Below are 25,001 nucleotides of genomic sequence, written 5' to 3'. Positions count from 1 at the left end.
TCCAGAAAGTGTGAAGCAGTCTTTCATTAGACTTTGAAGAACTCCAGTAGTCACCATTACTAAACTAGAGTTCAGAATGAAAGCCGTGTGTTAACAGAACGGCTCGAGAATTGCTAAAACTAGCTCACAAGCATCTAAAGCCAGATATTTTTTCTCAGGGAGTACAGAAGAACCAAACCAATGGACTCGATCTGCCTACTTGAGCTCAGCAGTTGTATCACTTCTTTGCCAAAATGCACACATTGCACTTTCCTGATGTCACCTGCTCCAAATTAAAATTCAGTTACAGTGCACACCTGCAGGCTACTCAAATGGAGGCTTTAAGCCTTTGCTAAGTCCATTCTGTGGGATTCAGTGTTAGTTTTATGGGGAGGATTTTAAGCTAAAGACACCAGAACTGAAGTATGATCCATTTAGGAAGGAACTTCCACATAGGCAGCCAGAACAGGTGCAAGGCAACCTTTGCTGAGAGTAGTCAAGTTTCAGTGTGCTTCACCATCTGATATCATTATGTGCACCCAGAAGTGTTTCTGACTGCTCTTTGAAAAGTCTTTAGGGAAGTTTTGCCTGCTGTTCTCATTTACTTGCGAACTTCTGAAAGGCCTGCTTGAACATTCAGGTGAAAACGACTGCATTGCAATGTTATAGGAGTGGGAACACTTCAGAAGCTGAAGAGAAAAGCAGTCATCCTCTGAACAACTCATGCAGGACTCCAGCTGCATACACTGGTAAACAGGCCTAGCTCCTTAATGAAGCAGGTGGTCAGAGCAAGCATTGCCCTTAGGAGAGCTTCAGTGCTCTCCTAGAAACCTGTCCAGAAAAAAGGAAGATGGGAAAAGTTTGTACCCTTACTTTTCCCACTCGCCCCATGTAGTTGGCCCAATCACTAACTGGTTTTCTTATCCTATCTGAGAAAAGAAAAGGGGGTGACGATGTTTAGCCAGCACAGTCTGCTTGCACCTGTAACTTCCCTGTGCTTCAGCATAAGGGGGACTATAGGCTATCTCTAACCTTGCATTATTAAAATGCAAAGAAACAGGGAACAGAAATGTTAGGACTCTTGCTGCATTGTAGAGCTGACCACAGTGATCATCCTGCGTTATGCAGTAGTAATAAACCCTCAAAAATAGGAAACACTGACTTGAAAAAAAATCAGTATTAAGAAACATAGCTATGCAATGTAAGAAGACTAACATTCTCTAGGAGTCAGACCTTTCGCATTTCTTGATGTGTTTTCAGGCTAAATTCTTACTTTTTTTCAGTATTAAAAAAAGTAAACATAACATTGCTTACAATAAGTTTGTTGTATTTATGTTAATGAAAGATGAGTTCAGGATTCCTGAGTGCCTAGTGGCTCTGCTTCTGGGACAGGGAAACATGAGAAGAGCAGTGTTGTTATGAAACAAACTCTTCTCTTACCTCAAAGGCCCTCTCCTCTCTTCCCATGACCTATCCTCATCTGCTCACTTCTTCTATTTACAGAACTCCATTAACGTTACTCGCTCTAATTTGATCACAAGTTTTTGGGCTCCATACAGACAGTGCCTGGCCGATTTCCATGGCCTCTGTCCTGTGGAAGGGCAAGAGTGGAGGATCAAAATGGTCACTTCTCACTTCATGTAGATGGTGGGAGCTTATGTTATAGGCTTTTTTTTTTTTCTTTTAAACTCTGTAATATCTTTGGGATCACAGATACAAGTCACACAATTTTTCTCTTTCCTATTTGAAGGGAAGGCATAGGTAGATAAAGCCCTACTGATATGCCTGTCTGGCTTTCCTCTCCTCTTCAGCAGGATAGCCAGCAATTAGTACTATTACAGTGGTTAAAGCTGGACATAAACACAAGGAAAATTAAGTTACAGAACTTCTAAAACTCATAAATCTAACCCTAGTAATGTAAAAGATGTTTTCCCTAAGGTAAGCATCCTCTATAGTCAAGGGAGAGAAAAAGCAAGCATTGTCTACAGGACAGTTCACCCCACGTTACAATAAAAGATGAATGAAAAGTGTCCCTGGTAGTACTGCTCTCCTTCCTGACTAAAGGAGGAGACCAGATTCGATTAGACACCTAACTTTTCAAGTGCTATGGGCAGAGAAGACTAATCTCACCTTTTGCCCCCACTTCAAAAATGGTTACAACTATGCTTAGAAAACAGCATGTCATCATCACAGAAACTTGAATTACAGCTTTCAGCATCATTTAAATTATGTCTGCCCTTGTCCTGGGCAAGAGCCAGTTCTGTAACCCTGCTCCTTCTGCACTGTCAGGGTAGACTCTAATGAGAAAGAACAATAAAATAGCCTATTCTTGTCTTAAAACATTAAGTACCGGGTCTTTGATTTTGTGAGAAGATGTGGATGGTATTTTCATCATGACTCCTATTGATGTATCTCTCATGGATGTTGCTTGGAGAAATGGCATTAGCAGGAATCATGGATTAGACCTTGTCCTAAGGGTATGAAATATATGAGGACTGATCAGAAATCACAAATTATTTCCTCACTCTGCCTACACAACACAGATGAGCGTTGCAAAAGGGATTATTCCTCTCAAAATATCTGACTTTCACTCTTTGGAAAGGTAGGGCAATTTTACACAGCAGTCTCACTTTGCAATTAGGCCATGCTGTTTGGTTTCTTGCTAGTCTTCTCAGCTGGTTTTATGGTCTCAAGAAACAGTTCATTCCTCTCTCTCTCACTTGCTTTCTTTTTTCTTTTTGTATTTTTTAAAGAAATATGCTGTTTCTAACTAATGCTTTTGCTTTAATCTCAGTACTCACTGAAAATTCATACATATGCCTGTAAGTAATATCAAGGCTCTAGAAAATCATGATTGCTGTGACAAGATGAATGTGGCATGACTGATTGCCATTTCTCCCAGCACAAGAGAACGGAGACACTCAACACAAGTATTGCACATCGGTTTCAAATGAGAAACAACAGATTCTCACATTAATTATTTGTTGTGGAGCTTACTGCCACAGGATATTGGGGGGAGGGGGGTTCAGTGGGGTAAATGAACATATAAAAAGGCACTGGATAAAATTATAAGGGATAGCTTCATGAGCGGCAATAGTAAAGATGTAACTTCTGGCCATGGGCTACTGTCTGACTGTCTGAAGCTAAGAGGGTTTCACTGGAAAAGAATCTCACCTCATGTTCCTTGATTTTAGACACTTCTACTAGCCAGCTGCAGCTGGGATGCTGGCCGACCTCTAAATCTAGAATATTCATACAAAAATCCCTGCTTAATCGCTTGTAATCCTTTCTTTCTACCACTATAACATAGTGGACATATTCATTACTTCTAGGTCTGTCCTACCTAACAGTTTGGGAGATTTCGGGCTCTTTGGCTTCTCTCTCATCCTGCTTGCACTTGAAAACATCTGGAAGCCTTGCCATGACCTCACTCACCTTTCTGCTTGTGGGATTCAATTTCATGACTGCTGCATTTTTTTTTTTTTTTTTTTTTTTACCTGAATTTCTCATCTGACACTATGGAAAATGAATTGTGATTACCAGGAGCACAAGTCCCTAGTCCCTGACCAATTCATATGATCCAGTGTGAGAATTAAAAATAGTTGTCACTGGAGCTAACCAAAGAGTTTTGAAACAAAACACTGGGAAGTGTTGGAAAATGACGGCTCATGAAAACAGAAGACTTTGATGGACATATGAGGATATGCTACTTCCAAATAGAATTAATTGAGGGAGAAGGCAAAGCAATGCTTGCAACCCTACTGGAACGAAGCATGTCTACTTTTCATTTCAGTGCAGTTTTGCTTATTGCAGCCCTCTCTTCAGGGGCACAAAATGATTACAAGGAAACTGAAAACTTTATGAAATTATCCAGATTATAAATTTCTTTGCAAACTAATTTCAATGAGTTTGCTTAGTCAAAGGCTTTGTTAGCTTCCAGAAACCTACTGACCGAACCAAAGTATACTTATTGTGAAACAGAATCAACTAAATTTGACATAAAAAGATGATTTTATGTGAACCTGGGGGGAGCTATTTTTGGTTTTGTTTTAAATGCTAGTCTGTGTTGAACACAGCATACAGAATTAAGGAAGAGCACGAAGCTCTAACAACTGATATAACTGTTGGGATCTGCACAGATTTTTTTTAATAATTCTTCTTTCTTTTCTCCTTTTACCCCTGCAGTACTACTTCTTGCCATTTCCCTTAAAAGATATGGTTTCTTAACATGTTTCGGCCACACTATCCGCAGAGTACAGCCAAATACTTCAGTTCTTCAGTTTTGCTGTACTAGCTGTTTCAAATTTACTTTCAGTGGTAAACATGCCACAATGGGGAACATCACCATATATCAAGTAGCTGTGATCAGGCAGATCAGGTACCAGTAATTTTCCTAATAGAGATCCAGCGTCAGAGATCAAGCACGAAGGATCAGATGTCTGCATTGCCACTGTCCAGAATCAAGTATCATGGATCAGGACTGTAACTGCAAGGAATGAAGTGTCATGTGTGGCAGAGCAGGGAGCAGATACCACCCTGGACCTCAGTGCAGGGACTGTGTCTCCATAGCTTCACCACTGGGTGTCAAGGATTAATGCAGCAAAGGCAAAGGTGGTTAAAGGCTTGTTCTCTTAGGGGAGCCTAATGCCTCTTTGCAAAACATTGATTTGGTCATATAGGCATGTCTCTGGGCAAGCAGCACCTGCAATACTGTGTGTGCAGTTAATTGTTTTAGACACTGCTAGTCATGCATTTGACTTGCTGCTCAATATATAAATACTTGTATGTTTTTTAAGGAACACGCCCTGGATGCATGTAGTGACAAGGGAACATCCCAAACTTGCATAGCAGTGCTCCTGAAGGGAGCTGAAGGGGCATGATTTCTTGAAATGGTCCAGTTTGAATCTCAAGGACCTGTCAGTGCCCTCTACTCCTCTTGAACACGGTTATCACTATGCCTAGTGCTTTCAGACTTTGCTGAAACTGGGAACTGTAGTGGAACATGAAGAAAAGAAAAAGAACGGGCAAAAAAAAAAGAAACTATTTCTTCTCATTTTGTTCATGTTTTAAGTTTCTGAGATCAACAGAAAATATCAGGGAACTAAGGTCAAGTCTCTGCTCAGTACCTATTTGCTGTGCATCCCCTTAAGCAAGTTGTGTAATAACTTTCTGACTCAGTTTCTCCATTTTTCAAACAGGGATAATAATACAGCAGTATCATTCAGAGGAATCATAAGATGTTGAGAGCATTAAGATGGGAAGGAGGCATCAGGCCATGAAAGTGCAAAGAACTGTTATGCTGAAAGCTATCCACAGGAGCATCTTTAACTACATAATCAGAGCTGGAGTGGAGTGGATATGCATCACACTAACTGAAAGAACAATTATGCCTCTTTTGAGTAATGATAGTTAAAGTAAGAAATCTGTTTTAACCTTTCCACTTTCTGATGGAGTGTTCACATGATTGCTTACTGCTACAGGAAAAATAACCCACAGACACAAAGCCATGAGTAAGAGCTGAAGGGACATGATTTTTTGAAATGATCCAACTTGAATATCAAAGACCTGTCAGCTGCCTGCTCCTCTTGAACACATTATCACTGTGCTCAGGTCACTGTCCAGAAGCATTTTCTGCAAAGCTGTTGATTCTTGTAACCTGGGTGTTTAGGCATGACAGAATGCCCACAGCAGCATGCTCCCTGCCTCATGCTAACAGCATCTCTTGGGCCCTTGAAGTATGAAGAAACTTTCAAAGAAGAATCATTGACTTAATCCATATGCTAATACTGCCTATGTGAAGATTAAGTACGGAGCTGCTGGTAGGCTCTAAATTCACACCATTTCAGGGCACTAACAGGCATTCACCTGCTTGAACAGACTAACCCTGATCAAGGAAAAATTTCACTGGACAGGGGACAGTGAGGGAGCATTACACACAACAAACAATTTACATGAACCTTGAATACTTTATTCCATTGTGAGGTACAATAATTTACATGTCTCAAATAGACACTTAGAGGTGTGCTTTAATATGAATAAACAATGCAATTTGCTTTTTTTGAGGTTTCTCAGGCTTTCAGGGCTCATTAGAAATTGCAGAGACAGAGTTAAACCTGATTGCAATGATTGCAATGACTGAAATCAATTATTTCAGTCTGCTTCGTTAGTGCTGCAGTCCCCCTCACAGCACTACAAGTCAGTCTGCTCACGCCCAGGTCAGACTATTTGAGTACAATTGTTTTAAAGCTTCGGGTTTTTTTTAAATACTCACAGAAGAAACTGAGCCAACAAAATACAAAGGAGAAAGAGACAGGTAGATTGAATGAAAAATAAATAAAAAATAAGTTCACCTCTTTCATCCTCCCCTCTCTTCCCACCTTACCTCCCCAATCTATAGGTAGATATAATAACCATTCAAAACATGAAACCCTGCAAATGTCTTTAAACTGGAAAGTGTTTCAGTGGCTTGCATCCCGGCTTTCTGTCATCCAAGGTGGGATAGATGAAAGTCTCTAGGGGAGGCAATCAGAAATGCCTTGTACTGTGATTATTGTTCACTCCTTATCTAGACAATGATCATCTGGAGGCACCAATCTTGTTTCTGCCCTGCTTCATCCTGAGCTGGGAAATAAGGTTGGTGGATACAAGCAGCTTTAATTTTTTTTATGTTAATACACAGTCACAGATCTGTAGACTTTAGGATAGGATGAGCAGTTTATAATCATGTATTCTAATTAGCTTGCATTAGTTCCTAAAGATTATCTTGTGATTCCCAAGAATCCCTCAGAAAACAGCTTATTGTCAAGATGCCTAACACTGCTGAACCAAAAAAGGAAACACCATTGTCCTCAGGAAGCACACAAGTAGGTTCACAGAGAACATCCAAAACTATGGTTTGAAGCTATGACACATTTTTATAGTGCTTGGTATTAAGTCCTTGGTATATGAGCCATCTGTAAATCCCATCTATTATTAGCAGGGATAAAGGAATATGCCTGGAGCCATTTAAGGAGCAGAAACAATTGGAGAGAGGTGGACTTGTTATAGTTAACATTCATATCACTGAACACCATGTTTAGAAAGTCTCCTAAGCCCACAAGACTCATCACCATTTGCAGGTACTTCAGTTCCCAGCTAGCTTTGATAGAAATGGTTTATAAGCCAGAACAGAGGAGCCAGCTACAGCCATTACATCCTTACATTTCATATCACAGGTCTGAACCTTTGTCACTCCAGCACCTGCTGTGCTGCTGACAACTACAGTCTTCTAACTTTTCAAGCTGCTCTGACACCATCAGCATCTCTTCAGAGGTCCACAGCCTCTCAGAGAGGCATGAAACCTGATGTCTGTGTTCCACTGCCCAGAGATTATCGGCACAACCTTACAGGGTGAGCAGCACATGCCTGTCACTGCAGAACAAGCTGTGGCTACATCTATCACCAGTTCTTCACCTCAACTCCAATGTGAGCCCTGTTTTTCTGTCAGCCTGGAAAATCAAACAAATGGGCTATTCTTATATATGTCTATTCCACAGCTGTTAGAAATATGCACTCAATTTCCAGGCTTTTGCAGGGTTCACAAGGAGCAGGCTACCAAGAGATTCCCAGGAAGTTAACTGGCTCCTTGCCAGCACAGCACCCAAGCTCCATATCTCTTAGGTCTTGAATATTGCCATTTACAAGCGTAGTTGCCCCCTTGCAGCCCAGAGTAAGGAAAGCAGAAATGTGGTCAAGAAGGGCAACAACCTCTTTTCTTTTACAAGGACAACAGGGTCTTTCACTCCCAGGCACTGTGGTTGTGGCAAAGGTACGGAAAGCCTCTCTAAAGGAAATGCAACAGCATCCAACTGATCTCTTTAGGAAGGATTTATGACAGAGCCAGTCCAAGCACAGTTTGCAGAAGAATGTTTCATGCTTTACCTTTCAGTGGGCTGCTCTGCTGTGTTATTTAATTGCTTAGCTTGTTTTCCAAATTTTAGCCCATCTCAAGCAAAACGAAGTACTCCATTCTGATAATCTCTCAAATACCATCCCAAAGAAAGTCCATGAGAATTAAAGACCCATTATAATCAGCAAAACCTGGTTCGAAAAGTCAGCAAAAAAGACTTCTTTTGCGAATTCTGAAACCTGATCTTCATACCTGTTTCTTCTGTTTCTCTATCTAGATATTCCCAGGAAATGACAACTCCCATTGCAAGCTTGTTGGCAACTCAGAATATGTCCACTCCAGTCACGCACATGTGAATTTACATTCACAGCAGCTGGCTGAAGTCTGGTGATTTCTGATCCCTTGCATGTCTACCAGAGAGCACATTTACTTGGTATATGAAGTGTAAAAGAATGAAAATCATCTGGGAAAGGCAAGTGATTCCTGTATCATATTAACCCCCAAAAATTTCCTCCCCACCCCTATAAAACCACAAACGACCTGACATCTTGACTGCTCTTTGTAGAATCCAGCTCCATTTTCATTCCTGAAGATAGCTCTCTATTTTCTGCAGGGAAAGGTCTGTAATGCTAAGAAAAGGAAGTAAAGAATGCCAATCACTTGACAGCAATCAGGCTAATCTATGCTGCCCACAGTACAGAAGTCAGCGTAGGCAAAGACAAGTATTCTGCTATTAAAATTGCCATGGAGACCTCTAAAGTATAAAGGTATATTCTGCCTTGTAGAACATGGAAATATCTTCCCTCCACCCCCAATGCCATATTCCAGCATCATCAATTCCAAAAATCTACTCTTTCATACTATCTGTGGGGTCTGGGCTAGCCAGATGGCTAAACCATTGCAGAATCAACCCTTAACATAGAACACTGAAGAAGCCAGCTTAAGTGAAATGGAAGAAGTCCTCAATGAACAACATATGAGAGACTTTGTAAATGTATGCGAAAGCCAGAAAGGCAGATGTGGAAGGAGCTGAAATAAATTGTGAACATTGAGGAGACTACAGAAAAAAAGATTTGAGGGGAGGAAGACCAGAACTGATCTCACACTACTTTACCAGGAAACACATGATCAGCAAAGCCTCATATACAAAATAGCTCCAATATGACTATTGTCAACTATCGTCAATCTAAAAAGCAAGATCTTGAGAGGAGAAAGGACAGAAAGAAGAAAAATCCAAGATTTTTTTAAAAAGCAACAACAGAAACAATGCACAAAACATGATAAATAAATCTGAATGTAATATGCTGAAACTTGGGCTGAAACCTGGACTGAAACCTGCACCACCTAAACCCTCTGAGCAATGGCTTTCAGACAAAATTGGGATATTAGCTATATCATTCTTCCAAAAAGGTTTTTCACCACTGGAGGTCACTGTAAACTGTAGTTGCTCTTTATCAGTCCCTCAAAAGAAAAAAAAAAATGGACTGTACGCAAGTAATCTAGGATCCACATTTTGAGGTGAGACAGAACTGCAATATCACTTGCAGAGTATTTGAAAAATACCCACAGCTAATCGGTGAGGACTTCTCTTTGCTGAAGACAGACTTGTTCTTGTTCCAGCTTATTGCAAGCTAAGCAATTGGCAGACTGCTGAGAGTTTAGACAGGTGCCTGCATATACACAGGGACCAGTTTTGCATGTCAGCCTGCCTCTCTTACCAGTCTTGCAGACACTCTTCCTGAACATCAGCAAGCTAACAACAGGTAAGGTGATGGGAATACAATGGGAGACCTACTATTGCAGCTTATAAAAATTACAGGGGTTTTTTTTAGAAAACAAATCTAGGATTATCTGCATTAGGATCTCTAAAAAAAGACAAATGTTTGGCAACAGTTCCTAATAAAAACATAAGCCTGCTAGGTTTGAAAGTTTACATCCTATGTAATCCACAGATCACAGTTCATCTGAATGCAATTTTCTACTCTGTTTTCATTTCATTCAGATGACCATTATTGGGAATAATATTTCAAACAATTCCTAGCCCACCCCATTCAATCAGATAGCAGTGCATATATACTATACGTTACAGATTTTAAACTGAGGCTCAGACAGTAAAGGGATGTTAGTCCAAGTTCCTGTCTCCCATATCGTAGAAGTCCTACTGATATGATTATCAGAAGGAACAGCTGATATTCACAAAACAAAGATGCTGGGTCACTTTCAGGGAAAAGAAGTATGAAAGCACTGGAAAAGAATAAAGACAAATGAGCCTGGCTAGTTCCCAATGGCTTAAAAAAAAAAAAAAAATCCAGCTTCATAAACCAAAGACTTTATATTTCAGGGATACAGCTGAAACTCCCATTTGACCACAATTCCGATAATGAATCAGTGGCAGCTGGGCAAGTTTTATCTGAAATGCACATTTCATTTACTGCAATTCCACTTTTTTGGTGGGGAGAAGGAATAATCCTAATGCAGGTTTCTTTATTTTCTTCTCAGTGAAACACAGCAGACCAGTTCTTGGCTTGTGTCAACCAGAGTAACTCCAAAGGAGTTTGGCCTGGTTTGATCTAAATGAAGAACTTCTGTAAAAGAGAAGCAATCTGGGTCTCTGACAATTTAAAAAGAAATTAAAAAGGGGCCAGCTTTTCTTTGCTCCTCTGATTTATCTTTTACCTTTTCCTTTATTCTTTTGCACTTTAATCTATTTCAAGGAATCAGCAACAGAAGGCTTATCACACAATCCATGGTACAGCAGAATCCTAACAAAAAACAAACCCTTCAGAACGAAGCTTGAAAAAATCCTCTGACGTGATTAAAGCATTATACTGGTTAAGCAAAGGCTAGCTAAAAAGACGAGTTCACTGAACAATAACTTCATTGCTTTGTTGTGTCATTCTCCTTTTGTTTTTATTTACACATAGAATATGAGCTCCTTGAAAGAGTAATTATCTTTTTACTGGATGTATGCTCACACAGCAACAAACACCGAAGGAAGCGTGCCTTTATAAGCTGACAAGAAAAAAAACAGGATAGATATTGAACAATAGATAAAAAGATGCTCCAAAGCAATGTTTTGGGGTTTTTTCCTATGAAATGTTTATTTGGCATAAACCTTAGTGTTTTATTTGACACTCAAACTAATTCCCATTCCAAATTCATACTGATAAAACTTGTATATAACACTACAGACATGCACTTCTCTTCTTCTTGACCTTCCTTGCATTGATGGGTCCCTGTTAATTATTATGGTTTCCAAGGTAAAACACAAAATGCAGTTTCTAAAGTCAAATGTAAGTGAAAGATAATGGGGGGGGGGGGGTATTTTTAAGAGTCTAATTTTCTCTTTGGTGTCTGCTGAAGATTTTGGAAAACCATTCATAGTTCCAGACACTGCATACATTACGAGTATGATTCCAGATGCAGGAGATCCTGGGAACTATGGGAGACTTGGCAGGTCTGGAAATAGATTTTAAATCATTATTGCCAGCCCATATTCTTTCAATTAAGCATTCCACTGATTTTGGAACCCAGAGATAGCTAAGAAGCCAATTTTCTCTACCACAGTCACATGATGCTGAAATGGAGAGGACTGAAGAATTTGTGGGGGAAAAAAAAAAGATCTCCCACATACTTGGCAAATGCTAGCTAATAACATGAAGGCTTTCATACAACATGTGTCAGAGAACACAATTCCAGATATAAGAAACAGGTGTGAAAAGGAAGACATTTCTTTCATTGCAAGGGGGTCACTTTCTTTCATTGCTGCAGTAGCAGTATGCCTCAGGCCCCAGCCTGGAAGTCAGAAAGTCTGGCTTATTGCCCTGCTTCTGTCACAGATCTGCTGGGTGACCTTGGGTGCTTCTTTCCATCCCTCCGAGCCCCTGCTTCTCCATACAGTTCTGTAAAGGCCTGCCTACTTAGACTGTCAGGTCTCTGATGTGACAGCTGTCACTCACAGTGTCCATAAATAATCTCTAATGCAGTGAAACTTTGTATTGCCTGAGGACATAAGGAGCAAATGCTCATCCTGAGCTGGCCTCCTGAAATATCTAACCATGTATGAAATTACTGCTAATGAAGCAGGGGGACCATGTACAGCACAGGCGTGAGCCAGGAATAGTGCAAAGAGGCATTACACAAGCTTTCTTCACAAGTTCTATGCTAGCCCTCACAAACATCTTGAATCAATCTGTTGCAATTGGTGGCAGCCAGAAAATATTTCATAGGGATTCTTTAAGAAGATAATCAAATAAAATCTGTTTGACTTGTTAGGAACTCCAACCATGAATTCCTAGCTAAAGATTTTCGTGCTTGCTCTCTGGAGTAGCTGCCTGATAAACGTAAACAATGTTTAGTAAGCGACTTACAGTTGAATTTACAACTTATACTTGTACAACTTTATAATAAAGATTTGTAATACAAATTTTATTATGCAGCATTATGTGTACAAGGTGTTCCCCTTACAGCAAGGAAAGCACTGTAAATACTGTGTTTAACAAACCCAATAACTAACGTGACAGGAGAGGCAGTAGTTGTATGTGGAATCATGACAATGAAGAGAAAATGCCTTCAAAAACCTGGGCGATTTAAGTATTTGGATAAATCCATACCTTTGCATGTGTCTCTATTTTAACAGACAGTGAGTTAGTCTGCAACGAAAAATGAAGCATGTACACAATGGAGTTTAAAGATACAGACCTTGGATGTGCTGCTGGAAAGCTGCAACAGGAAACAGATCTCCCTTTTAGTGGCTGGAATATTGTCTTGAAAGGATAGCTTAGAGGATTAGAAGTGACTAAAATAAAAATACCTGTTTACAGAAACATAACTTAATAGTTTTAGTCAATTTGTCTGATTCATTTATCCTAATATTCTGAATTTTGTTCATTCTTCCATTTTAGTGGTACTATATGGACTTATGTTTAGACCCCACAATTCTTTAGATGTCCTCACCAGCAAGCTACTTTTCCATACTGTACAGTTCTATTCTTATAGAACAGGTTTCTTATGAAACCATAATAAAGCCCTGTTGGGAGGCTTTATGAGTTGGAAGAAATACATAGGGTAGGTATAAATACAAGACCTAGGATGCCTCTGGCATGGTCTAAAACATGAAGGACCAAGAGGCTTTAGGCAATTTCTCCAGATTTTGAACTACCAAACGTGGGTCCACCACAAATTTCAGAAAGACAGCAGGTAGTGTTTGGTTTGACAAAAGCAACAATTCTCTTGGTGAACATGTCCTTTAAAATGTAATGATGATATTAAGGGCTGTGGCATCATCAAAGGTCAACAGAAAATCGTCCTGCACCTTGTTGTCTCACTGCCAATAGTTACGATAAAAGGCTGTAATTTTCTCCTATCATCTTCAACTACAGTCACTATTTAAGATATGAGGTCAACTAGACAGGCTCATAACTAGATAGGGTCATAGCTGAAATTAAACCTATATGCCCACTTATCTGCTCCATCACTATTTAGTCCAGGCGTGGAGTTAGGGAGATCTTGTGTACCAATATGTCTGCTTAGTTAGCCTTGAAGACAGGGAACTATGGAGAAATAACTCTTCTCTTTTTAGTATCAATAACAAATTCCTTTACATGTATTATAACAACATCCTGTGTGCTTTCTTTAGCATAAGGTCATATTATAGAGCCCCGTTTTCATCTCTCTCAGGAATTCCATTTGTAAATGCCAATCAAGCACTTAAAAGTACTTGACTACATAGTACTTAAAAAAAAATCCTCCCTTATATACTATATAATGTGTGCCTAAAAACCAGTTATGTTTTCAATATAAGCAATTAAGGGATTTGTTTAACTCCAGAGTGAAAAATAAACCATTTTCAGCAAACACAGAAGGACCAAACACCAGGAATTACACTGGATTGTCCATATAAGGGGAAAAATGAAGATCCTCAACTCCTCAAAATGTTCATTACACGTGAGGTTTCTGTTTGAGGTGACAGAAATGAGACCTCTCCTATGTAAGGGCCCTTGTTTGGAATCCTCATGCTGTGCTCGGCACTGGAAAGTCACTTTTACTGCACCGTGACTTTTGCTAAACGTGTCCACAAGACATTGCACAAGGGTGCCAGAAGAGAAAGGTCACACAGACAGTTTGGACGTATCTCCCTGCACGTCCGTGTATATTACAAATTGGCTGGGTAGGTAACTTGTAACAAGACACCTTTGAATGATCATGGGCAAAAGAATTCTTTGCTAAGCCATGCATCTAAGGTCAAAGAGGAGTTTTTAATGGAAGACAGACAAGATTCAACATTTTTTGCACTGAAATAAATATCTATGCATTTGCTGTATCAAAACTGATCTGATTTTCATATGTTTTAACAGTCACATATTCCAAAGGTTATGATAAACCTCTCACCACGGTATTCATAGGATCTAAATAAAAACCAAGGAGAATGAACTGGGGGAGGAAGGAGTGAATTGCATGTAAACAGACACCAGAAAAACAAAGAAAACATGTAGAAGCTGCTGCAGATTTTTGAAATTTTAGATCCTGGACCAAATGGTGTGCAGGACCTTTGCAAAGTAATCAGCATTCATGAAATGGCTGGGATCCAGTAGGCTGAGGGTTTGGAGGAACATCTTCCCTCCGATCTCAGCATATAGCTATGTAAAGAGGATACTAGACAGAGAGTCAGCAATTTCATTTCCATATTACAGATGTCTCTGTACAGATGTCACTGACTGAGAGCGTGACCTGAGAAGACTCTTTGTCCATCTCTATACCTGTTTCTCATTTGACTTCTCCCTTATTCAGCTGTTCAGACAATGAAATCTGTGGAGTGGATCCACCCTGTACTGTGCCTCACACAATCTCAGTTAGGGTCTCTGCTTGCTCATAATAACACACATAATTATTACCAAAGGCCCTTTATAACCCACTGAACAGATACAGGCTTACCAAAAGTACAGTCATCTGCCACTGGCAGTAGTATTCTGCTGTAGTATCACATACAGAAAGGAAATGGATTTACTGAAAGTTACTTGTTACAGCTCTAAATTTTCTTTCTCAATTAACACTCCTTTGAGGAAGGAGCATCATGACCAAAGGGTAGCACTGTTCCCTCACACTCCCTTAGGAAGCTAAACACATTTTCTCCAGAACCACAGAAAAGTGAGCAAGACCCATAGAGCTCTTTAGATCCCATCCCCCTTCTTTCCTCACTTCAGGAGTTCAAGGAAGTACCATTCTCAAATACAAGCTCTGGCAGAGATCACCAGCCTTTCTGATCATACCAGCCACGTGTTCAAACCTCCACAGGTCTGAGAGCCACAGGACACATATCAGCATGCAGAGGAACAAGGGAGCTGTAGGAATGGTTTACTTGCAGTTGACAATACTTTCTAGAAAGAAAGGGGGAAGGATAAGTCTGGAATGGACATGCCATGGGGTCCTGAGATGACATGGCAATCTCAGTCTCAGGCTGCTGTTGGCTCATTTCCTCCCAAAACTAAGGATTCAGATTATCCAGGAGTCCCTGCACAAGCACAGCCCTACTGCTAGTCCCTCACAAGGACGCTTGCCTTGCTCTTGAAATACTTCTGAGTCCATGCCACCTTTCTACGTATGAGGACTTACGAGAAAGCCTGGGAAACTTGCACTTCATGAGAGAACTTTTAACTCAAAAGAACAAATATAAATTATATGCAGAGCAAGCAAAACCAAATGTCTGACATTTTTTCAATTTAAAAAGTGAGTTCATGACATGTGCAACAAAACTGGCAAAGAGCTCTGACAGTCACTGGCTTATGCGAAATTCAGGAAAAAAATACTTCAGTGCAGACAAGGACCAGAAAGCAATCTTTGCTAGTCTTAACACAGGGTATTTTAAAATCTGTTTTCTTCGCAATGAGATGGATATAGTTCTCTTGCTAACAAATACCATTTAATACACTGGTCTTAGGTCTTAAAAACTGGAAAATAAATTGACAGTAGCAAAACAGTAGAAGCACAATAAAACAGGACAGTTCTTCTTCTGTACAAACTACAATTCATCCAAGAAAAAATGCAAAATCTTAGTGAGGTAGGCATAAAGAAAAAAAGTGGATCTTTTTTCAAGCTCATCTGTGAGTGCAGTAACAGCTTCAGACTGCATCAGAGACAAAATGAAAACCACCAGCCATGCTTGATTTTTTTTATTTGCCAGTGAATCTACAGAAACCACCTTCTATAAAGACAGAGTGCTAGCATGTTTTCTACATGTCTATTAATTATCTTCTCTTTACCACTCCTGATTGACTGCCTTGCATGAAACGCACAATTCTACACTATTAGCGGTTTCAGTAATTGAATGTGACTGAACTTTAGATTCAACAGAGCTGCACATCAGGGACAATATTCTCCTTGACAGAATGGTACTGAACAGCTAGTTCTCCATCATCTATCAAGTTGGCTAAAGAATGGACTTAAAGATCATTACTTAAAAGTGAATGTTTAAAAAAAAAAAAAATCATCATTCAGTAACTGACACTACCAAATTAATTAACAACATGGATAAAGAGATTTCTAACATGTTTTTCCTTTCTGAGTGTCCCCTTAGTCCATCCTTCCTTTCTGTCTATCCATGCATATATGTCATAGAAACAGAATCAGTATAAATGGAAAGAGCATCAAAACCCTTAATAAAATCTGGCTGATTTGCTTTTACTGAGAAAAATATTAGTACAGATTTCTGAAAGAACAATTTTTCTGATGGATTAGAGGACATTCATATAATAAGTTTCTCAGGTCATCATGGAAGAGTATACAAAGAATTCTACACTTTTTTGTTTGCTTTCTTCGATTTCTTTATGAATCTTACTAATCTGGAGTGCTGATATGTGTAGCAATATTTCAATTACTCTCCTTATCACTGTCCTGCAAGCTTCTCGCACAATGTGTGAAAAATTCCATTATATATCCACACACTAGGTCATGGCTCTTTTGGCTAATAGTACTAGAAAAATATGCAAGTGTGAGCTTGCAGATTTTCAGATCTCAAACTTTAAACATGAAATCAGTCTTGAGATTCCACGAGTGGATCTCTTCACAGAAAGAAAGAATAATTTAATTTGCAGCAAACTAATTAAAATCTTAAGCAATCTGGTAATCTACATCCTTGGAGCTGCTTTAGAACAAGTATCTTCCTTTTTGCCTTTCTAAACTTACATATATCTTTTGTTTAAACAATGTTTCCTGTTAAGAATTCTTCTAAAAGCTCTTGAGTTAAAACATGACAGGTCATTACTGCATTGTATTGCTTTCTGAGAAATCACAGCAAACGTACATACTGTCTTTGACTGCAACATCTAGTGATGTAATAACTAGTGATGCTACTTCTTTGGGGAGAAAATGCTACATTCACTTGACAACAACAGGAAAATAACAGGCATGAGCCTTACTGGGGATCTCCAAGTTCCACAACAAGAAGGGCTGGCACCCTTGCTCCCACCGTGGCCAAAGAGGGCAGGCAATCTTGAGGCAGTCCCTTGTACTGCACCCAGTAGAGGTCACTAGAGGATGCATCATGTTTTAATGGCAAGACAAAGCACTCTGACAGCAAGGGCAGAAACGCACATCAACTGTCTAGGATTTATTGTCAGATACAGTCTCATAAAAGAGAGCAGTATGTGCCGCTCCACGAAAAAACAGATAGGTTTAATTGGTTACATCCCAACACAAGCAGCATTCATCCAGTTAAACAATATCAATACTGATCAGTGAAATATATCTAACTTATTAAAAGTACATCTACTACCTGTGCATTTCCAGATGCAGGGATCTCTTTCTTTCTTCCACAGCTTAACACAGTCCACAAGGTGTGCCAGAGATATGAAGCCAAAAGGCAGAAACTACCCGCAATCCAGGCAGCATTTCTTTGAAGGGGCAGATCCATCCCTTTATTTTTAATCAACTGATTAACTTGGCTCTCCTGCTCTAGCAGATGCAATTTGGCAGGCACCCTCAAAACCCTCCCCAGCTCTGTAAGTACCACCTAGCCAGAACAAGGTTTGGACACACAGCAGGATCCCATCTCACACTTCAACACATTCCCTTAACCTATAAGGAAAAGAAGTGATGGCATACCGACAAGCATGAAACAGGTGCAGGGATCTATACAAGATGTGTGTTGCATGGACTTGAAAGGCAATTACTCTGACATCCCAGAACTTCTCAAATGAAAGCAAACTGTTAGTGCAATCTGTCTGCAGTTAGCAGTTCAGGCCACTGGTCATCTTTTTTTCCCCTTCTAATAGGCAAGAAATGGAAAAAAAAAAATCCCCCAAAACCCAAAGAGCAAAATGCAAGACAATCACTTAAAATGTGTCGTGGTGCACGTGCACAGGAAGGTCAGTTTGAAAAGCCATGGTTTTACTGTCTGCAGTCCCTTCTGTTCCTGTGTTTGCAGTCTATCTACTTTGCTCCCATACCTAAACCACCACCATGCAGAAAGCAGCTCCTAGCTGTCTCCCCATCTCATATCCAGCATCTGCTCACCTGCCAGCCATCAAGTCCTTGATCCAAAGGATGCACACACCTGATCATTTCAACCACATGGATGTGAGACTCTCAATAGCATCAAGGTATCTTCTTTCCCCTAAAACTTCCAGAAACAGATAGACTGCTTCTGCTGAATTTTGAGATTCAAATTCTGCATGGAAAATTTTGGCTTGAGAAGCCAAAACCTAGGAAATTTTTAAACTGAAAACGGGATCTTAAAACTGGAAATGGTAAGCAACTTTAATAAAAAAATCCTGCTACCAGCTCCATTATAAGCCATGGGAAGCTGTTTTACGTCTAAAGATAGAAAACTAAAAATCCGAGGAACAAAGCATGCCATGGTTTATTTTCTTATATATAAGGATATAGATAAGTATTGTGAAGGACCATTACATAAGGTCTTAGGTCTATACATAAGGAAGGAATCCTTATATATAAGGACTATACATCTTTTGTGCAACAGGTGCCCATAATTACAGCATACTAACAGTCATTGTGGAAGATGAAGGAGTAAGAAGAAACGGTGCCATTTCTTCTCTGCTTGTGTATTTATCTGATCAGAAGTAAAAAGCAAAGAATTTAGAACACTCCCCCTGGCTGTGGAGAAATGAGAGTCCCAGAAATCTCAAGTACTAAAAACTCACAAATTAAAGAACAAAACCGACATAATTTGAAAAAAAGTCAAGAGATTAAAAAATTATAATGACTGTTGTCCTTTTCTTAGTCAACTTCTGGCTTCTGAGACTTCAGAGCACTCTCAAGTCACATTTTGAGTTATGATGTAGTTGTTATGTTGGGGAGGGTGGGTTTAGTTGTGGGTTTTTTTCAGTTGGGAAGTCTTGATACTCCTCTCTTTCTTTCTGAGAAAGACAAACATATATTCTCACAAGCATGGGAACTGGGAGCATTAAAACAAAGCTGCCTGAAATTATGGAATCACACACAGTGCCACAAGATAATAGAGTGCTGTGAACTTGGGACCTGAAGAGTGCACTGCAGAAAGGATATTCTGTAAAGCTGCACCAGGCTGAGGCTGGCAACACGATGCCTGATGACAGCATTTCAAGCAAGCTGAAAAGGAGGTTGGTAAAAAAAAACTGGGCCCAAACTTGGCTGAAGTCCACTTACACTTTTCTGACCATACCAAGCCAAGCTTTAGACATGGTGCTTTGATTTCAAGGCTGAAGAAAGCCTCGAGGGTTTTGAGCTCTTCTTCATTAGTTAAGAAGTCTCACTGCAAATGTACAGAATCCCTTGCAGGATTTTGTTAAAAAGTCAATCTTGGTTAAAATTCTAAAACAAGAAATATGTTTCTGTCAAAATATTTGGATCAATATCTTGAAAAGCGTATGGGGGCAAAGAAAAAATTTTGGGGGTTGATTATGCAACAGTGATTATTTTTTATCCTGTTCAAAATACTGCCATGACTCTGGACTCCTCTGGAAAAAGGAACTTGCAGAGGTATCGTTACCATCATGGTCGTTTCCAACACAGAGGCTGCAGAGAAAGTAACTGCTAGAGAAATTGTGGTGGTGGTCAAGGGGGAGAAGGAAGGCTCAAAGGAGACAAGGCTGATCACATTCTGACTGGAGACAAGGGTTTAGAGGACAATTAGCCATCCCCGGGCCTAGCTTAACTGAACACCAAATACTGAGTACGTCCAGCTGGGCTAAATATTTAAGTTAGTCCTTAAACTGTTTTCAGAATATCATCAAAGGCATACTTTTGCATGGAAAATTGTATTGCCAACTCAAGAAACAAATACCAATGAGAAGTATTTTTTCCACCTTTGTAAAAAAAAAAAAAATTAAAAAAAATCAAGAAAACAAACACCTTTCCTGAATTCATAGTACTCCAAATGTCTCCAGAACTTCAAAATGAACTGGCATAGCAACTATCTATTCAAATAAAACTAACTAGTGGGAGGTTTAATCCTTATTAAACTATTGTTTCCTTAAAAGAGCAGGACTAAGAAGCCCTGAAATATGGCAGTAAGGAAAGAGCAGCTCTGCTTCTTGCCATTTCTATTCTTTCAAGGAGCACAGCAAGGGCAGTAGAGCTACTAGAGGTTATTGCTTACACAACAATAAGTTGCTAATGACAAAGTCACATTTTTTTAGCAAATGTTAGGCTTCAGATTTATGTTCACTAATAATGGGAGAAATTCCATTCTGGTACCTAAGACTGTGATTTAACTAATTGAATACATCTCAGCTTATGAACCGAACTGCAGCAAATTACTGGAGTACAACTCTGGAAATGTAAAGTAAAATCATAGTAAAAGAAACATTTAAATCAATGAATTTTACCAATGCCTTTTCTTTCCATTTTGCAGCAGACTGTAAGTGTGCAAACAATCAATTGCCACTGCTCAGTGGACAGCAAGTAATGCATTACGCACAATAGTTCAGCTGTATCTGAGCTCTAGCTAAACATCCTTCACCATGCTTACACCTCCAAGAGAAAGCTCACTGGGAGCTAATGCAGCTGGGTAAATTGTGTGGTAGCTTCAAAATCAATTTACCTTTGTATAAGCTGGTGCTGTTGTGAAGAGAGGTGGTTTTACCTTCTCACACCTACTTGTTCCTACCCTGTGACATCCCCTCCCTTGGGCAAGCACAACCCTTTGGTGTGGATATTCAGTGCAATGGGTCAAGGACAGATGTGGACTTTTATTCTTTTTTTAATCTGGTACTCACACATGAAAACCATTCCTACAAAACAATGTCTTTCACTTGTTAATGTATAATCTGAAGCAAAACTTTGTGTTCATTCCTGAAGGCAGAACCTAGCTGAGACACAAAGACACGTGCTGCCACCTGTACAAAGGGGGGGCAAGAGGACATTCTGAACAAAACACATGTAAAACAGGTAAAGAGCAGTTTTGTCATGAGTTTTGAGTCATTCTCTTCAAGAGCAAAATGGTTGTGGAGGAGAGCTGGTGTGGCAAAGAGTGCCATCTAGAGGACAGCAACCCCACAGTTTCTTGACAGCACCAAGACGCACATCACACTGTAAAGCCATTCATTATTCATAACTGATGGTCAACAGTCGCTGGGTTTGCTTTCCATAGTTGTATTTTAATGGTTCTGAAAGTATTTTTTTTAATTAGGTTTTTGTTTTTACAAGAATATACTGTACTGAAAGATGAAAATTGTGTTTGCTTATTTTATAAAAAGCATATCTAGAAAAATAGTTGTTTTGAGGAAGGGGATCATTTTCTTCTATAATTATAATCAGTTTCAGACAGCATTATTTCTTCCAGCAAGTACACACTTTCACCACTCTTCTAGATGGTCTCGAGTTGTACCCCACTCCCACTGAAGTGATGTTTTGTCACTGCTTTCAAAGTGAGCAGGGCTTCATCCACAGAAATTACATATGTATGCCCACAAGCATACGCATGTAAATGCATACACCTGAGCGAAGTTTACTGTATTTCCTGCGAGCACAATCTTCTTTCCTTCCTATTCTGATCAGTACAATAAAACTGCTTGTCAGGCAAGGAGACCAAGCTAAGACCTTTCAAAGGAAGGTCTTGGTTTTCCTTTCATCAACATTAACAGCACAGCTAGGTCCCAATTCTGTATCCCACTGAGAAATTCCTAAAAAAAAATGTGTGAAAGTTAAGTTTTAAAAGCTTAGGAGAAATATAACTAATGTTGATGTATCTGGAAACCTCACTCCAGTGAGGTTTATTACCAGAGTTCAGTTGGACTACCTTTCACCTTTGAAGTCTTGTCCCCAGGAGACTGATGAGCTAAAATGGGAATACTGAGCTATTCCTCCAGCTTGCAACTAGCCACCAGCTGTTCATCTTCTAAATGTATTCCTTTCTCCTCTACTGCACCTCCAACTCTCCCTGTCTTTTCTTACAGCACTCTTAACAAAGAGCCAGTTCCAACCAGTAGACGTAAGAAGCAAACATCAAGGCAATGGGTTAGAGATTTTGCAGCAAAAAGTGGGGAAAAATCCCACCACCTCAGCTACTATTTGCAATTCATCATCAAACTAAGATACATTAACACAGGCAAAGCAGCCCTCATAGCCTTTTTCCTGACCCTAAAGAGACAAAACTCAGAGAAAGAGCCATATGACAGCAACAGCAGTTTTTACTTTCTCACACAAAAATACTCAGAATACTTGAAAAACTGCTCTACCATACCAGCACAATCAGCACACAAACAGCCACAGCACAAATTTTTCAAGTCTCTTCACAAACTGGTGTGTAAAATTAATTTCTCATTGCCCTACTGCAAGCAGATTTTCTCAGTTCTTGTCTAAATGATGTGTCAATAAAAATACTGGTTCCTCTAGACTATCCCATAAAAAGAGCATAATACAAGGAAATGTGTTGCTATTTCTAAACACATTTTGGCTGATCACAGAATCATTTTCCTGCCAGAGACCCCATACTACAATGCCCAGGAGCATTCTTACTGGAGACAGGTGCAGCACAGAGCTACACTGGACAACACTTGGCCCTGCAAGCATGGCATGCAGCATGTTACCATGCCCTGCTCCCCAGTTAATGGGAACCAAAGGACAAAGATGCATTAGTTCCTCTGGGAAATCTGCTCTTTCCATGGGATTCATCCGGTCCCCACTAACTCCAGAGCTGTAATGATAGGTGAAATGCTTTCAAAACATAAATTCAACAAAATCTATGTTTACCTTCTGATTTTGAAGAGCTGTGGAACCACACAACTTCTTTACAACTTCTGAATATGAGTCCAGCTGTAAATAAACCCCAGAATAAAAACACACGTGCTTGCTTCTGTGGATCCAAAAAATTAAAAGATGCTGACCAGTCTCTCACAGCTGCAATACATTTTCACAGATGATAATGAAAAATTCAACTCTACTGGGAAACACACATAGTAAACTCTTTAACTAGCTGAAAGAAGAAAGGAACAGTGCTTTGGGAAGACAAAATTAAGTATGCAGTTAGTTAGTTACCTTTTCATCTTCTGTTCCAGGATCTGATTCACTGAATTTTTTTTCCTGAAAGCATCTGGTCCTCTCCATTTTTTCCATGCTCTGAAAAAAGGCTGTTTTTTCCAGTCTGTTGCTGTTGTATCGCGTATTGATCTCTTCCAGCCTGTTAATCTTAAGTAGCTTCATACCATGCCCAGTTAATTTACTGTCTGTTTTCCTCTCCACCTTAGATTCGTAAACCAGTGAACACTCATAACTTCTGATTTCTCCTCCCTCTTGGCTGTACAAATGAAAGACAAATAAGAGACATCAGTGTTATTTATGCATTTTAGCTTAGACAACTGCTGTTGTTGCAGTACTTTATATTTCAGCTTTCTCTCCTTTATACTCTCTGAACCAATACACAGAGTTAACAACACTAGCTGTTCACAGATGCCATTCTACCTACTCATCTACATTCAACACCAGACAATTCAAGCAGACTACAAGACCAATGTAATTTAATTTGTTCATAGAAACTCTTTAGCTCTGTCAAATCAATACATATTGCTGTTGCTTGCAGACCTTGCTTATGGATCACTGCCCACTTTTTAACCATTTCAGTGGTTCCCTGTTGCTCAATGTGTTCTCCTTCTCTCTGTTGCAGTTCCAGCAAGTTGACATGCGGGGACCCTATTATTAAGTTCATTAGGATTTTAGATATTAAACAAAGTGGTTTAGGCCTGAACACAGCCCTTCCCCCTCTTCCCACTCTCCTGTACCACAGAAATAAGTAATTGCCAAAATGGTGGTGATTTCAGGCCCTCTGTTGAAGGCTGCACAAGAGCACAGTCCTCAGATGGGTTCCTTTACACTGTAGGCCCTCACTATGTGCCTAGTACTTACATGACGTAGGACCATCAAGGCTTGTCTAATGGTAAGACTGGCTGGAAAGTTATTGCAAGTCAAGCTGTTAGTTTTGATTTATTCTCTGTAGAAGGGCTTTTATTCCACAGCAACATGGTGGGTCCCCCCCACTGCAAGTAATAACTTGGTTACACTTGGAAAATACATCCTATATGCACAACTAATTTTAAAAGAGTAAGAGAAACTACTCTAAAATTTCACTTAGCAACTCTGCGTAGATCCAGGAAATAGAGGACAAAAACGTTTTCATTGTTACTATTGCAACCGTTCCTTCACTGTACTGCAAACAAAGCTACAAAAGCACAGTGCTAATGCTTTAGCTCTAGAAAGCTGAATCTGGTCAACCTCATTACACAGCTCATGGTTTTCATTTTAACTTGCATAAATACCATAAACTATATGGCATAATTAAGAATGTATATACAACCTTACAGTCATTAGCAGCACAGAGAAACAGCTTTCTGTGTACAACCAGAGACCCAATTAAATCAGTTATCTTTACCCAAACACCTTCCAACAAAAAACGTTCCTCACTGTGTTTTGACCCCACATCTATGCACAGGCAACAGATTAGATGTATACCTACATCAACTAACTGCACTGCCCATAGTTAGCCCTCCAAACTCTTCCCAGAAGTGAAAGATGCCACATGCTATCACGTGTGACACAGGAGGCGGCTTGCTAGTGGTGACATTTATAGATGATGAATAGCAAAGGACAGTGCAAGCTTGCAGCTTGCAAATAAGCCTTCCATAGAGATTCCTGCTACCATGTTATT

General features: G+C 39.7%; 1 protein-coding gene across 1 annotated transcript in view; it reads right to left on the bottom strand.

Annotated features, from left to right (window-relative positions):
* The window catches only part of MYLK4 (myosin light chain kinase family member 4), a 73,617-nt gene that overhangs the window by 44,823 nt on the left and 3,793 nt on the right, over positions 1-25,001 (bottom strand). Inside the window, exons 3-4 of the mRNA XM_069808805.1 lie at positions 23,339-23,597; positions 23,054-23,116 (exon numbers count right to left, since the gene is read on the bottom strand). Coding sequence (XP_069664906.1) covers positions 23,054-23,116; positions 23,339-23,597 — 322 coding nt within the window. The remainder of the gene's footprint in view (positions 1-23,053; positions 23,117-23,338; positions 23,598-25,001) is intronic.

This window comes from Haliaeetus albicilla, chromosome 21, assembly GCF_947461875.1.
Source record: "Haliaeetus albicilla chromosome 21, bHalAlb1.1, whole genome shotgun sequence".
In the NCBI taxonomy this organism is placed as follows: domain Eukaryota; kingdom Metazoa; phylum Chordata; class Aves; order Accipitriformes; family Accipitridae; genus Haliaeetus; species Haliaeetus albicilla.
This window is presented reverse-complemented; position numbering and strand designations above follow the sequence as displayed.